This window comes from Sinohyriopsis cumingii, chromosome 16, assembly GCF_028554795.1.
Source record: "Sinohyriopsis cumingii isolate HCF-2022 chromosome 16, ASM2855479v2, whole genome shotgun sequence".
NCBI lineage: Eukaryota > Metazoa > Mollusca > Bivalvia > Unionida > Unionidae > Sinohyriopsis > Sinohyriopsis cumingii.
In genome coordinates this window covers 99,884,246-99,902,045 of record NC_142976.1, presented here as the reverse complement: position 1 = coordinate 99,902,045, position 17,800 = coordinate 99,884,246, and the positions used below count along the sequence as shown (strand labels likewise).

General features: G+C 37.2%; 1 protein-coding gene and 1 pseudogene across 2 annotated transcripts in view; both read right to left on the bottom strand.

The window, feature by feature from the left end:
• Positions 1-17,800, bottom strand: part of LOC149781060 (growth/differentiation factor 8-like) — a 54,884-nt gene that overhangs the window by 13,629 nt on the left and 23,455 nt on the right. Inside the window, exon 2 of one of the 2 annotated variants that reach the window (XM_089938198.1) lies at positions 12,351-13,676. In XM_089938198.1, coding sequence (XP_089794324.1) covers positions 12,351-13,017 — 667 coding nt within the window. In that variant the 5' untranslated portion in view covers positions 13,018-13,676. Of the gene's footprint in view, positions 1-12,350; positions 13,786-17,800 lie in introns of those variants that run through there. The other variant, XM_089938199.1, reaches the window with a different exon arrangement.
• On the bottom strand, positions 16,150-17,253 carry LOC149781061 (uncharacterized; annotated as a pseudogene).

Genomic DNA, 17,800 nt, shown 5'->3' with positions numbered 1-17,800 from the left:
ACCAATGTCACGTGTCATTATTTTTAAGTGGGTTGGGGGAGTGTGCATTTAGTAATGAAAGCTGATCCAGATACATGGATGAACCATGGTGCCCATATGCTTTTCATTTGGATGGCATTTCATGTATCACAGCCTAGACCAGGGGTCTCAAACACGCGACCCGCCAAGCCGTATCCAAAGTGATTGGCTTCACAAGGTGTCATGAGATCTAACGAAGGTGGTGCGGCCCTTAGGCCATGAAAAATGCCCTCATGCGGCCCTCAGGTGGTTTGAGTTTGAGACCGTTGGTGTATACTTTATCTTCAGGGTTAAGATTAAGTATTAATTATTGTATGTATTTTCTTTACTTTTCTTCTAATGCATTTTAAGACATAGCAATTAAACTTGGTTAATTTCCATATCTGGCCAGTAACTTTACAACAGTGTCTTAAATGTCATATATAACATTACTGTAGACCGTTATGGTGGGCGGGGACGAATATTCCATTAACTGACTTCTTTAAATTAGTTTAGTATGTATGCGTTTAATTTGATGAGCGCTTATTAGTAGTGACTTGAAATGACGAAGAAACTTAGAAGGATCAATATGAAAACTCAGTATCAGTTGTAATCAGCATATCAGATAGTTGCAGCTATTCTGACAGAAAAAAAGCAAGAATGAAAATTAAGGATGCAGATAAAACATTTTGCTTATCACTTACATGGAAAAAAGGGTCGTTAGAAGAGCCAGTTTAATGTAACGAAATTATAGGAGTTTTTTGTGCCTTTATTTAGACATATATGCCCCACTTTCAGTTTGGTATCATTTTGGTGTTTTATTACACAACAAGATACGACAGCTATGTAGTGCCGATGCAACTTGATTGGAGTACCTTTTAGTGCCGATGCAACTGGAGTGGAGTACCTTTTAGTGCCGAGGCAACTGGAGTGGAGTACCTTGCTGTAGTGGCCGACAGGAACTTGTCCTATGTTAGGATTTCTAGGTGACTAGTCCTACACGATTGGTCCATGCGCGTCTAAATTACTTGTTCTTTTAATTTCGTGGTAATGCAAATTATAGGGTTACAGCTAACCTGTCTTGCAGAGTAATAACAAAATACAGAAATAAATCGATATGACGAATATTTACCTCCCTCAGAAAAGATTAAGAGAGCAAGACTTCAGAATAATACGTCGCAAGACTTAAGACTAATACGCCGTAAGACTTCAGACTAATACGTCGCAAGACTTCAAACTATTACGTCGCTTTGACACAAAAATCTCTTGTTCTCAATTCAGATTTAGGCAATTTGAAAATGTCTCTAGTAAACATTTTGTATTTTTAAAATACGTCTCACTGGCTTACTCATACACGGCGAAACGATGGTAGTATGCGATATCTTTATTGATACGTCCTTTATTGATACGTCCTTTATTGATACATCCTTTATTGTTACATCCTTTATTGTTACATCCTTTATTGATACGTCCTTTATTGATACATCCTTTATTGTTACATCCTTTATTGGTACGTCCTTTATTGATACGTCCTTTGTTGATACGTCCTTTATTGAAACATCCATTTTGTACCTTTACTCATTCTCTACAAGCAAGTATTGTTTTAGTTTATTTTCAGCACGGTCGCTTATGAATTTTATTTTTGTTTTTCCAAAACTTATTTCATTTAAATTATTTATGCTAAATATTTTCAAACTCGGGATGTGAGAAATAAGTGAGATATCGTAATAGCATCTCCTCCATGGCAAAACTCCGTTGACTCAACAGAAAATCCGACCAAGAGGGCCACAGAACAGTGACGTCATTAAGGACAAAACTAGTTCGGTGACAACCCGCAACCCACCCACGTACCCCACACCATGACGTGCATAAGGACGAAAGTAGTTCGGTGACAACCCGCAACCCACCCACCTACGCCATGACATCCATAAGGTCAAAACTAGTTCGGTGACAAACCGCAACCCACCCACCCCACACCATGACGTGCTTACTTCGGTCCAATCTTCAACTTATTTCAGTGTGAGTAATTTCCGGATGCCATTCGAGTGTAAATGTACCTTAAAAGCTATCACGCCGATCAGCCATCACTACCACGTACAATTATCAGAGACCATTGTGTCCGTTATGTACAAGATTATTCCATGCATATCCGCCTGCGAGATTTCTGGTTGCAACCTTCCCCCTGGATTTGCCAATCCCGCATTACTAGTGTAATATTTAATTTAATTGTGATGCATATTGGTTAATTGCAACCTCATGGAGGTGTTAATGTGTCATCGGAAATCCTGCAGCTGTCAAAACAGGTTTTTATTTAATTGAACCCGATTCGCGTGGTAACATAATTAAATTCTATGGCCTATATGACCTTTCCAACGGTACACTCGATTCTCTATATATTTCATTTTAAAATAATCCCTTTAACGTAATAGTGATTGTCAGATTCAAATCAAATTCCTTTACGAGATAAAGCCTCCATTGCATTATCATAACCTGTCCAAAATCACGCGAAGCTTACAAGTCCTTGAACTTCACACACCACTCTGCCTTTTATAGTGCTTAAACCTTCTTTAACGTTTTTCACCAATTCTTGCATCATAAATAATTTTAAGAGATCGATACTTATAGTTAATATATTTTCTACTTCGCATATAGATCGATAACTGCGAAACTACACGAAAACATTTGCGTGCTGGGTGATTTCTAATTTCCTAAAACCAGTATTGAAGTATTGCATGTTTGATTTCTCTGTAAAAATACGGAAGTTAGAAAATCAATATCAGAACAGATTTGTTTTTTCTCAGTGTTTCAGCTTGAATACCGTTGTACTGTAGCCCGTGCCTGAATGGCATGGATCTTAAATCATATAATGTAATCCTATCTTTTTAAATTTCTGACGATCTTTTCTGCTTGGGAAAATTATATTTTGCAGATTCTCCTGGTATCAGTTTTTTTTTTTTTTTATAGCGACCATTAGTATAATCTTTTATTTTATAATATTACTTAACGTTCTTATTACGTCCCCTGGTGATACATCTGAATAGTGCATGCGATGACATGTCGTCTGTCCGCTGTCCGTTAGCACGTTTGTTATCTCTGCCTATTCTAAATTATACTGAGATGATTGGCACCAAAATCTACAAACGCATTCATCCCAATGTAAAATTGGTCCTGGATTAAAATGATGACCTTTAAGGCATCACATATGACAGCCATCTTGATAATTTTGTTTTCGCTACAACTCCTGATGGATAGTCATATAAACACGGGCTTTTCACATAAAGATGTTGGAAGTAAAGCTGGTACTAAATAAAAATAGTGACGATCTGATCTCTAGCATGACAGCTCAAATTTCTTACTGTTACTTCCCTTAAATGAATGTAAATAACTAGATGGGGTTTTCACCCAAAACACTACTTTTCGTGTCAGGTATGTCTTAAATAAAAATGATCATCTATCCGAAGCACAGTATAAAAGTCACTTTTGTTATCTTTATTACACTGTTATTTCTACATTTCTGTACAAGGTGGCCTTAGCGACATAAAGTTTTTAACTAAAAGTCTTCTTGTGTAATTACCAGTAGTGTCTAGCTGATCGTAAAAGTGCTGATCTGATATCCAAAATGGCGGCTACCGTGGCCATCATTGAAAATCTTATAATACTAACTTCTTCCGAATAGATTATCGTGGCAGGCATGGGGTTTTCACTGTGATGCTTATGATGTCTTGTTAGACGATAGTTATTTTGTGAACACGCTAACTCAAACATAAGAAATAGTTTTGTACCAAATGTTGGTGTTTTTCAAGATTATCATTTTTTCGACCAGTAAATCGTCAGTCACTATTAGAGACTCGAGTATTAAAGTAATTTCTGTATGACTTCGTGGGATTATTTTTAATCATTGCTACCGTTTTTCTTTCAACCTCTTTTTGTAACATGTAAAGAATTTTACCTGTACTCAACACAACGCAGCGGCAGAGTCTAAACAGAAAAAAATATGTTTGTTGAGTTCAGCCTGTTGGCTTTTTTGTTGACTGACAGCGCAAACAGGTGTGATTCGGCCAGTTCCGGAAAGGTCAGTTGCTCTAAAACTTCAAGTCATTTAATTTAAATAATTATAATTCTTACCAAAAAGCAACATGACCAAGTTTATTTCTGCCAAACGTAAGCAAGAGGGTCTTTTTGTCCACGTTAGTGCCAGACAAAAGTAAGACGGTCTTGATGTCCACGTCAGAGCCAGACATAGGTAAGACAGTCTTGATGTCCAGTTTAGTGCCAGACATAGGTAAGAGGGTTTTTATGTCCACGTTAGAGCCAGGCATAGGTAAGACGGTCTTGATGTCCAAGTTAGTGCCAGACATAGATAAGACGGTCTTGATGTCCACGTTAGTGCCAGACATAGATAAGACGGTCTTGATGTCCACGTTAGTGCCAGACATAGATAAGACGGTCTTGATGTCCACGTTAGTGCCAGACATAGGTAAGACGGTCTTGATGTCCACGTTAGAGTCAGACATAGGTAAGACGGTCTTGATGTCCACGTTAGAGTCAGACAAAAGTAAGACGGTCTTGATGTCCACGTTAGAGCCAGACATAAGTAAGACGGTCTTGATGTCCGCGTTAGTACCAGACATAGATAAGACGGTCTTGATGTCCACGTTAGAGCCAGACATAGGTAAGACGGTCTTGATGTCCACGTTAGAGCCAGACATAGGTAAGAAGGTCTTGATGTCCACGTTAGTGCCAGACATAGGTAAGACGGTCTTGATGTCCACGTTAGAGTCAGACAAAAGTAAGACAGTCTTGATGTCCAAGTTAGAGCCAGACATAGGTAAGACAGTCTTGATGTCCACGTTAGTGCCAGAAATAAGTAAGACGGTCTTGATGTCCACGTTAGTGCCAGACATAGGTAAGAAGGCCTTGATGTCCACGTTAGAGTCAGACATAGGTAAGACGGTCTTGATGTCCACGTTAGTGCCAGACATAGGTAAGACGGTCTTGATGTCCACGTTAGAGTCAGACATAGGTAAGACGGTCTTGATGTCCACGTTAGAGCCAGACATAAGTAAGACGGTCTTGATGTCCACGTTAGTGCCAGACATAGTTAAGACGGTCTTGATGTCCACGTTAGTGCCAGACATAGATAAGACGGTCTTGATGTCCACGTTAGAGCCAGACATAGGTAAGACGGTCTTGATGTCCACGTTAGAGCCAGACATAGGTAAGAAGGTCTTGATGTCCACGTTAGTGCCAGACATAGGTAAGACGGTCTTGATGTCCACGTTAGAGTCAGACATAGATAAGACGGTCTTGATGTCCACGTTAGTGCCAGACATAGGTAAGACGGTCTTGATGTCCACGTTAGAGTCAGACAAAAGTAAGACGGTCTTGATGTCCACGTTAGAGCCAGACATAAGTAAGACGGTCTTGATGTCCCCGTTAGTGCCAGACATAGTTAAGACGGTCTTGATGTCCACGTTAGTGCCAGACATAGGTAAGACGGTCTTGATGTCCACGTTAGAGCCAGACATAGGTAAGACGGTCTTGATGTCCACATTAGAGCCAGAAATAAGTAAGACGGTCTTGATGTCCACGTTAGAGCCAGAAATAAGTAAGACGGTCTTGATGTCCACGTTAGTGCCAGACATAGGTAAGACGGTCTTGATGTCCACGTTAGAGCCAGACATAGGTAAGAAGGTCTTGATGTCCACATTAGAGCCAGACATAGGTAAGAAGGTCTTGATGTCCACATTAGAGCCAGAAATAAGTAAGACGGTCTTGATGTCCACGTTAGAGCCAGAAATAAGTAAGACGGTCTTGATGTCCACGTTAGAGTCAGACATAGGTAAGACGGTCTTGATGCCCACGTTAGAGTCAGACAAAAGTAAGACGGTATTGATGTCCACGTTAGAGTCAGACATAGGTAAGACAGTCTTGATGTCCACGTTAGAGTCAGACAAAAGTAAGACAGTCTTGATGTCCAAGTTAGAGCCAGACATAGGTAAGACAGTCTTGATGTCCACGTTAGTGCCAGAAATAAGTAAGACGGTCTTGATGTCCACGTTAGTGCCAGACATAGGTAAGAAGGCCTTGATGTCCACGTTAGAGTCAGACATAGGTAAGACGGTCTTGATGTCCACGTTAGTGCCAGACATAGGTAAGACGGTCTTGATGTCCACGTTAGAGTCAGACATAGGTAAGACGGTCTTGATGTCCACGTTAGTGCCAGTCATAAGTAAGACGGTCTTGATGTCCACGTTAGAGCCAGAAATAAGTAAGACGGTCTTGATGTCCACGTTAGAGCCAGACATAGGTAAGACGGTCTTGATGTCCACGTTAGTGCCAGACATAGGTAAGACGGTCTTGATGTCCACGTTAGAGCCAGACATAGGTAAGACGGTCTTGATCTCCACGTTAGTGCCAGACATAGGTAAGACGGTATTGATGTCCACGTTAGTGCCAGACATAGGTAAGACGGTCTTGATGTCCACGTTAGTGCCAGACATAGGTAAGACGGTATTGATGTCCACATTAGAGCCAGAAATAAGTGAGACGGTATTGATGTCCACATTAGAGCCAGAAATAAGTAAGACGGTCATGATGTCCACGTTAGAGCCAGACATAGGTAAGACGGTCTCGATGTCCACGTTAGAGTCAGACAAAAATAAGACGGTCTTGATGTCCACGTTAGTGCCAGACATAGGTAAGACGGTCTTGATGTCCACGTTAGAGCCAGACATAGGTAAGAAGGTCTTGATGTCCACATTAGAGCCAGAAATAAGTAAGACGGTATTGATGTCCACATTACAGCCAGAAATAAGTAAGACGGTCTTGATGTCCACGTTAGAGCCAGAAATAAGTAAGACGGTCTTGATGTCCACGTCAGAGCCAGACATAGGTAAGACGGTCTTGATGTCCACGTTAGAGTCAGACATAGGTAAGACGGTCTTGATCTCCACGTTAGTGCCATACATAGGTAAGACGGTCTTGATGTCCACGTTAGAGCCAGAAATAAGTAAAACGGTCTTGATGTCCACGTTAGAGCCAGACATAGGTAAGACGGTCTTGTTGTCCACGTTAGTACCATACATAAGTAAGACGGTCTTTTTGTCCACGTTAGAGCCAGACATAAGTAAGACGGTCTTGATGTCCACGTTAGAGCCAGACATAAGTAAGACGGTCTTGATGTCCACGTTAGAGCCAGACATAAGTAAGACGGTCTTGATGTCCACGTTAGAGCCAGACATAAGTAAGACGGTCTTGATGTCCACGTTAGAGCCAGACATAAGTAAGACGGTCTTGATGTCCACGTTAGAGCCAGACATAAGTCTTGGTGCATCTGAACTACAAGTAATGCACTGGATTTCATCGGAAATGTTGAGATAAAAAAAAATATAAAAAATTAATGAACTTGAAAAGTATAGTTATACTTTTTCAAACGTATGTCATACGTCAGCAAGTGTACTTTGTTCTCGATCGTCTTCTTAGGAACGATTCAATTCTCTAGGGTTAATCAGTAAAAAAATGTTGCACATCAAAACTCTGCTTAAGATATAAATAAAAAAACTAAGCTCTCTCACACCATAGGTTTCTTATAAGAAGTTATTGTTTAATCCGTTATATATATATATATATATATATATATATATATATATATATATATATATATATATATATATATATATATATATATATATATATATATATATATATATATATATATATATATTCCAGTATTCTAGATCGTTTAGCACAACCCTCATGCTCACTCCCAAAGCCCAAAACCTTTAATGTTATGTAACTGAATCATTGATCCTTAACTCTGGTTTCCTTCTTATGATGCTAAATATTCTAAATTCAGTTATCCTTATCGTTTGTGAATATCATGATTTAGGCTAAGAAAGGTTTAGTGATATCCTTACTTACAGGCCAAAAGTGAAAATTTATAATTAAATATTTCGTACCCAAAATTTCTTAAATATTGCCTTAGTAACAACCTTTGCTTGATCTATTTTGATGTCTTCCAGATAAGTTTGTATGACTTTCAAATGATGAACCAGTTTGTAGTTAGCGCTGAAAATTTCACTGGTCGAATCCTACGCCAAATTTGTTCACAAAACATGGACTTTTATTAAGGTCTATTTCTGTACTGTCAAGTTGGTATACCCTTCTAGTTTTCTCAAGAAAAAATTGTCGCGTCATCAAAATTGGTCTGTTGAATTTAGTTTTATTTATAAACAAGGCTGCGAAGCAACATCACTGAGAAAGGCAAAGTCCTATTCAATCTCACATTCGGGTTCATTTTACATAAAATTTATTAAATTCGTTCACATAAAACACATCACTCGCTTCAGGTTCACTACGTATAATATTTCGAAACGTTTCGTAAATTTCCTTTCAAATGGACACCTGTGTGAAATCATGAATTGGTTTGCATTCTGTTCTGTGTGTTCTAATCTGGTTTACATTTTGATCTAGTATTGGATCAGAGGCATAATTCAAATGAAGTCGATGGAGGTACTTCATAGTTACCATTTGGTTCAAAAAAGCTTGAACATGCTTACGTATTGCACATTTTTAAAGTAAATTCATGAAATGCTCAACACATGTTGAACCTCATCGTTGCGCTCTTTTCTATTTGGCGGACAAACCTTTTGTTTGATTGAAGATACGAGTTAACCCAACATTGTGTCTTGTTTATTTATTACATTTTTTCCCTTGCTTATACATTCCTTGTACTTAATTTTTGAACCAGGGAATATCTACTGTCAGAGTTGGGGATAAATCTGGTGTAATGTACACCAATTAATATAAACTGGCATTTGACAACTTAACAATGTTCTTATTAACACTGTCGGGTTTACGATGTGTAAATTATACATCATTAGCCAGCATTAAAAAAAATGTTTTCTTTTTATGTGGTTATCATAAAGAATCAAGAATGCCAGGTATTGCTCTTTGGCCGTTGCCTGTGTGAATAACAGGCAAAAAAGCATCAATGCGACACGTTTTCTGACATTTGTCACTCAGGAAGCTTCTTTGCAAGAACTATAAATTTGCCAGAATTGCTTATCTTAGCTTACCAGTACGTACGACGCCGATCCGCATTGTATTCATTTAATGTTTTCGCTATAATAAAACGAGAGAGAATATCTGATTGCTATCTCGCGTAATGACATTTAATACCTTTTAATCGCTTCATTAATCTCAAGGCAAGGCAGTTTTAATGAGTGACCTCCCCTTCAAGAGCTAAGCATAAGAATTTATTACGGCCTCATTAAATAAATCCGACGAGCTATTCTATTAGAAGTTACCAAAGTAATTAATTAAAAATAAGAAAAAGGACTGACTTGAGAACGGTTGGATAGATATTTTAAAATAAATATATTTGTATCAGTGTGACCCATAAAATGCTTTTTGACACATTTTTTGTTGTGCTCTATATAGAATTATTATTATTATTATTATTATTTCTTGGTACATCTAAGTCTATTCCAAATGCATTCGTATATAATGAAGTAGGAAGAATTAGTATTTCGAAATATTGGCTAAGAATTCTAAAAATGCCAGAAGACAGGTATCCTAAACAGTACAACTATTTACAGTTAGGATTGGGGGTGAGTTATGATTGCTGCGCTAACAATGTTAAAAAGCTTCTATTTACATCTGTAATTTGGCAATGTTTGGTGAACCCAGGGCGTAAATGATGAAAATGTATTTCTTAGATTGTTCAGTCAGAAGTGTGAAGATAGTTTTAGGTAAAAGCTGCAGGATGAGATTAAATCGATAGAAAGACTGTGTTTTATTGGTCATTGGAAGCAGAATTAACTTATCAAAGATATCTAGAAGATAGCGACTTTTTAAAATAATCACTATACTTAGAGAGGGCGAACTTTCTAATCAGAGGTAACGCAGAAATATATATATATTTGTTATGAAGAATTACTGTGTCAAATTTGTAACTTTATTATCGAAAACGAGTTCCATTACTGGCTGTCCGCTATATGGAGAATTATGAAGAAAATACTTACCCTCCTCTGTATATGAAAATCCAGCATTAGACAAATTTAGGCCTTTTAAACAAAATTATACCAGTAAAATTATGATGACTAATTTAGCGATGTTTACCATAAAAGCCTTAAAAATTGGAGAATCCGTTTTATCAACGACTCCTGCTACATAAGACTCTAGATCAATATCACAAAACTTGTTCCACCCAGTTTTTAAGGTTTCCCTTAAATTCGTTTGTGTAATTACTCTGTAATATATATTTGTATCTCATCCAATTCGAAAAAAGAAATACTGATTACTTTCATGTATATCACTTCCAATGGACACGATGTTCTTTTGTTACGTACCACAGCATATTTTTGTACCATATGATGTATGGTTATGTATCATGGCCTAGTGGCCTGTATTACAAATAAACACTATTATTATTATTATTATTATTATTATTATTTACAATTTCTTTAATTTGTGTCGCAAAAACATAGCCATTATAAAGCATTTTTTGTCTAGATTTCTTTTTAAAACATTATAATTATTATTCATCAATGAAGGCGCTGATATATATATATATATATATATATATATATATATATATATATATATATATATATATATATATATATATGGGGGCGTGTGTATATGACAAGTATTAAGCAAATGAAGCATTTGATTGCGCCGCAGACATTTATTACATACCGACAATACCTGGACTAATTAATATTGACTAATTAACTCTGATACTTTATAGACATGCGTGTGTTAATTGTTGTAACCCAATTATGAAGGAACGGCCTGCGTATACTACCTTCCTTTTCTCCAAGTTCAGCCAGGTAACCGGTACTGAGAACTGATATTATAGGTTAATTTTTTCTGATAATGTTACTATTAATTTTAATTGAAAACAAATAATAAGAATTACTGATTTTGTAATTCAGAATAATTACTGATATTGTAATCAACAATAATTACTGATCTTGTAATCAACAATAATTACTGATTTTGTAATCAACAATAATTACTGATCTTGTAATCAACAGTAATTACTGATCTTATAATCAACAATAATTACTGATCTTGTAATCTCTCACAATAAACGAGTCTTTAGAGGCAGTACAATGCAATTTATCAGGAACCCGAAACACTCGGTATCTGAACACGCAACGTTCCGTATCTGAACATGAAACGTTCAGTATTTGAACACGGAACATTCCGTATCTGAACACGGAACATTCCGTATAAGTTTTAAAGTCAGGCGGCCTCTATTGTATATTGAGAAGCAAGATATATAACCCCCCGCCAGTGCTTCAGTCACATGATCAGTCGACTGAATAATCTGAACAATTGTATCGTCAGAAATCGGAATTAAATTTAGTACAGATATCACAATATCCTTGATTACAGATAGATTGTATCTCAGTTGTCATGGCAACATATGAATTGCATATATGTTTTGCATTTTTCATAGATTGGTCTGTATGACGTGATCACATCAGCGTCGCAGTCGTATTTAAATTGATGTCATTTGCCAGAATGTGATCACAGGGAATTGAATTGAGGCCAAGTCGATATCTATATTTTTGCTCGAATTTGTGCATCGAGTAAGTAATTTAATATTTTTCAAAACAGCATGTCATGAGTTCTGCCAGATTATCCAGTATAGAAAAACTTGTCAACCTGTTTTTAATCCAGGAGTCGCACATCTAACTTCTGTTCATTTCAGAAAATTACGAACTCCGTTTTCCTGTCAACCATCATACCCCAGAATGCGAGATAATTAATGAAGAGAGAAAAGAACAAGGATTTTAAATAAAATACGCTGAAGCAGCGATTCACGATAAACTATTAACCTGAAATACTTCAGAAATGTTGCAAAATATTTAAATAATTGTTAAGTAAACTATCGGATTTTATCTATTATTTCAAATACTGCCGCTTGAAGTCGAGAATAATTGATTGAAATTCGGGTTTTCAGTTTATCAAATCAACACCTATTTGATTTCGACTCCCATTTTCATAGGTAGGTCAAGAAATCATACCATTATATAAAGATAAAAACTCAGTCATTAAAGACCGTAGGTTTACGTCACACATTTAAATATGCAAATAATTAATGGTTTTTTACCATAATTTTTTTTAATTCTTGGTTCCGTCGGTATTGCCGAGGGTTCAATCAAGAAATTATGAAAAGTTTACGAACCTAATCAAACAAATTTCTTTACATCCATACGAAAGTTTTCAATGATAGTAAACCTCTCATAATTTGAAGAAAAAAAGTATCTTAAACTGCTTTATCAAAATCCATTTTTGTCATTAAAAAACGATATTTTGAATATAAGTATACTTACGTATTTGCGAAATACTGTATGCTCTTTCCACTTTGCCATAATAATCGTCTTCGTCGTAGTATTCTTCTTCTATCACATAGGGTGAATCTGACTGCATTTCAAACTGTTCTATTAAGCGATATAAAGAGGGATTTCTGGGAATCTTTTTGCCTGTCATATTTGGCATATTGGATGCCGAAAACCCAATTTTCCTTAAAATTTCGTCTTTAATTCTGCTGAGCCTGTAGTCTTTTTCATCTTCTCTCAGTCTACACCTATTATCACAAGAACTGTTTGTCCTGGTGTCATTTTCCACAGTTTCCTGCGTTGTAGAATTTGTTTCTAATTCTCCTTTTGCTCCTGGAATTTCACTATGGGAGTCATTTTTCCCCACCTGAATTTCAGTCTCCGCAACCTTAAAAGTTTCAACTTCGGGTTCCGCGTAATGGTACGGGTAGTCATAAAAGTCTTCCGCTAAGGACTCCTTAATTCCTAATTTCGCCTTTAAACTGTCGATATAATCGGGATCGATATCGTCTTTGGATTTCCAATAACGTCTTCCATTCGATCCTATTTGTCCATTCTTCAATTCAGTCTCCTTTGTCTCCTTTAATTCGTGTGACTTTTGTGTCGCAGTGGTGAGAGACAAACATAGGTAGAGCCAAATTATCGATATAAAGGACTGCATGGTTGTAGTAGTGGCACCTCGGTTGTTTGCAATCGGCTGATCGCTCACCGCTATTACGTTGTCGTCATACCTTATTCTTCCAAGCTATACGTAGCCGTGCTTTTATACTGAATGGTCAAATCTTTCACGTATCAATTACTCGACTCGATTGCCAGGGCTGACAACTGCTGGCTTGCAAAAAGAAAAACTGGCGAAGAGGCATCTAGCGGCATGGAAAGTTTTTGCTCTTCGTTCATTAAATTTGCACGTGTCGGCTGCAGATATTCTCGCTGAAAATGAAGTCGGACTCTGACATGGATTCGACTTGAAAGATTTGCGCTCTCTCAGAATAATTTATCACAAAAGCTTTAAGAGTATCATGTGTTATCTTGTTTACATTACGCAGAACATCTGTTTTCGTACGCGTAATGTTACACTACAATCACTGAGGCAGCCATCGCTCCCAATTGAGTTAGAATTTTTTTTATTACCTAAAACACGCCTTTTACAATTCAGTCCTCACTACAACAAGTTTTCCTCTGCATCATGTCTACTTGTCAGTTCCCTTTTCTGTTCCCGGCTTTAATGCAGTGCATGCACATGATTTGCGTTCTCGAGTTCATTAAGTTTTAGGAATTCCAGGAGTGTTCTTGCACAGCGCCTATCGACTCCATCCAAACCTGTAAGAAGCATTGAAACAAACTTGAAACGTAATACAAGCTTTTATCAATCGGAGTTTTACTTGTCCTGATCGCCTGAAGTGGATCTCATTAATACTGGAAAAGATACTGACAAACTGCAGCACGCGCTGATTTATAGCATGTTGGTTTGATCAACTATATAGCTTACAGTAACATTGCGCAACCAGCAAACTGTTGATTGATAGGCGGTCAAAGTCTTATATTAGTATGACTGTTCGCTGGAATCATCCGTTTTTAGCAGGCGCATACAACAGGTGGAACAATTAGATTTGCGAAATTTAGATCAGTAGGTTAGCGGGCCGAAAACATCTGCAGTCGGTTTATAACGAGCAAATAAAACTCGGAGTTTCTTTTTACAAGATTAAAATCTCAGACGCTAGGTAGTGTAACATAGGTAAATGCCAATGACAAGCAGCAGTTACTCAGTGGCTAGGGCGTTCGACTCGTGACCAGAAGGACACGGGTTCCATTTTTTACAACTAAATCAGCCCGTGCAGGCTTCCTTGGTATATCTTAGACAACGCATTTATCTCTATTAATCTTGGTGTGATATACCCTATAAACTATTTGCTCTGCCCTAAACACACACACACACACACACACACACACACACACACAAGAAAATCAAACTAGCTAAAGAAATAATAAAAGGAGTCCACACTAGTTTAGTAAAAATTCACGGGTATGGTCAAAGTTGACTATGACATCAAACACACATTTACTTCATATAATACATTAGTCATAAAAGAACACAAAAGAACATACATGTAGCGAGTTAGTCTGAACTCAGATAGGTCCACGATATCGTTGTCTGTGTTTATGCACTATCAAAGACCACTGTTGTGTCTTCAGTGAAAAAATAATATTTATCTTTTAATTCAGTTAGGGTTAGACTTTATATTTAATGGCATGGAAATGAGTTTATGTGTAATGGCATGGAAATGAGTTTCTATTTAATGGGCATGGATTCGAGTTTATGTATAATAGGCATGGATTAGAGTTTATGTGTAATGGGCATGGGTTAGAGTTTATGTGTAATGGGCATGGATTGGAGTTTATGTGTAATGGGCATGAATTGGAGTTTATGTGTAATGGGCATGGATTGGAGTTTATGTGTAATGGGCATGGATTCAAGTTTATATTTAATGGGCATGGATTCAAGTTTATGAGTAATGGGCATGGATTCAAGTTTATATTTAATGGGCATGGATTCAAGTTTATATGTAATGGGCATGGATTAGAGTGTATGTGTAATGGACATGGATTAGAGTTTATGTGCAATGGGCATGGATTGGAGTTTATGTGTAATGGGCATGGATTAGAGTTTATGTGTAATGGGCATGGTTTGGAGTTTATGTGTAATGGGCATTGATTGGAGTTTATGTGTAATGGGCATGGATTCAAGTTTATATTTAATGGGCATGGATTGGAGTTTATGTGTAATGGGCATGGATTAGAGTGTATGTGTAATGGACATGGATTAGAGTTTATGTGTAATGGACATGGATTAGAGTTTATGTGTAATGGGCATGGATTAGAGTGTATGTGTAATGGACATGGATTAGAGTTTATGTGTAATGGGCATGGATTGGAGTTTATGTGTAATGGACATGGATTAGAGTTTATGTGTAATGGACATGGATTGGAGTTTATGTGTAATGGACATGGATTAGAGTGTATGTGTAATGGGCATGGATTAGAGTTTATGTGCAATGGGCATGGATTGGAGTTTATGTGTAATGGGCATGGATTAGAGTTTATGTGTAATGGGCATGGATTAGAGTTTATGTGTAATGGGCATGGATTAGAGTTTATGTGTAATGGTCATGGATTAGAGTTTATGTGCAATGGGCATGGATTGGAGTTTATGTGTAATGGGCATGGATTAGAGTTTATGTGTAATGGGCATGGTTTGGAGTTTATGTGTAATGGGCATTGATTGGAGTTTATGTGTAATGGGCATGGATTCAAGTTTATATTTAATGGGCATGGATTGGAGTTTATGTGTAATGGGCATGGATTAGAGTGTATGTGTAATGGACATGGATTAGAGTTTATGTGTAATGGACATGGATTAGAGTTTATGTGTAATGGGCATGGGTTAGAGTGTATGTGTAATGGACATGGATTAGAGTTTATGTGTAATGGGCATGGATTGGAGTTTATGTGTAATGGACATGGATTAGAGTTTATGTGTAATGGACATGGATTGGAGTTTATGTGTAATGGACATGGATTAGAGTGTATGTGTAATGGGCATGGATTAGAGTTTATGTGTAATGGGCATGGATTAGAGTTTATGTGTAATGGGCATGGATTAGAGTGTATGTGTAATGGACATGGATTAGAGTTTATGTGTAATGGGTATGGATTGGAGTTTATGTGTAATGGACATGGATTAGAGTTTATGTGTAATGGACATGGATTGGAGTTTATGTGTAATGGACATGGATTAGAGTGTATGTGTAATGGGCATGGATTAGAGTTTATGTGTAATGGGCATGGATTAGAGTTTATGTGTAATGGGCATGGATTAGAGTGTATGTGTAATGGACATGGATTAGAGTTTATGTGTAATGGACATTGATTAGAGTTTATGTGTAATGGACATGGATTAGAGTTTATGTGTAATGGACATGGATTAGAGTTTATGTGTAATGGACATGGATTAGAGTGTATGTGTAATGGACATGGATTAGAGTTTATGTGTAATGGACATGGATTAGAGTTTATGTGTAATGGGCATGGATTGGAGTTTATGTGTAATGGGCATGGATTCAAGTTTATATTTAATGGGCATGGATTCAAGTTTATGTGTAATGGGCATGGATTAGAGTTTATGTGTAATGGGCATGGATTGGAGTTTATGTGTAATGGGCAATGATTGGAGTTTATGTGTAATGGTCATGGATTAGAGTTTATGTGTAATGGGCATGGATTGGATTTTATGTGTAATGGGCATGGATTAGAGTTTATGTGTAATGGGCATGGATTGGAGTTTATGTGTAATGGGCATGGATTGGAGTTTATGTGTAATGGGCATGGATTAGAGTTTATGTGTAATGGGCATGGATTGGATTTATTGTGTAATGGGCATGGATTAGAGTTTATGTGTAATGGGCATGGATTAGAGTTTATGTGTAATGGGCATGGATTGGAGTTTATGTGTAATGGGCATGGATTAGAGTTTATGTGTAATGGACATGGATTAGAGTGTATGTGCAATGGACATGGATTAGAGTTTATGTGTAATGGACATGGATTAGAGTTTATGTGTAATGGACATGGATTAGAGTTTATGTGTAATGGGCATGGATTGGAGTTTATGTGTAATGGGCATGGATTAGAGTTTATGTGTAATGGACATGGATTAGAGTGTATGTGTAATGGACATGGATTAGAGTTTATGTGTAATGGACATGGATTAGAGTTTATGTGTAATGGACATGGAATAGAGTTTATGTGTAATGGACATGGATTAGAGTGTATGTGTAATGGGCATGGATTGGAGTTTATGTGTAATGGGCATGGATTGGAGTTTATGTGTAATGGGCATGGATTTGAATTTATGTTTTTCCGCGAACAACAAAGATTGCAGCTCCCTGAGATTTTAATCAGCATCTTGTAAATTATTTATTAAAGATACATGCATTTTATGTTTTGATCATTCGCATAAAAGGCGTGGGAGTATACATAATTCATAATTAGAGAAATGCCCTTAGTAGGTCACAACTAAACACACGTGTGGACGAATTTAAGTAAAATGCATTTAAGTAAATGAGAGTGGAGAATGAAGACTGAAGTCGGGAACACTGCGACATGATTGTCCTTATAGCAGCACTTCTGTATCAGTGAGGATAAATTTTAGTGTGAACTTCCTCGGAAGAATCGCCTAGCCCCTGGAAGCTACTAGCAAGGTCATTCGCATACCCACTATTGTAGAGTCAAGATTGGAACTCAGGTGGACAGAGGTGAGATATGTGATTGATCTGTGAAGGAAAGCGCCTTTGATCAATCGGCCACTTAGACCACTCGGCCAGCGGATGTCCCGAAAAAGAACTAATGAACGTACAATGTAAAATCCTAAAAACTGCTCACGTTCA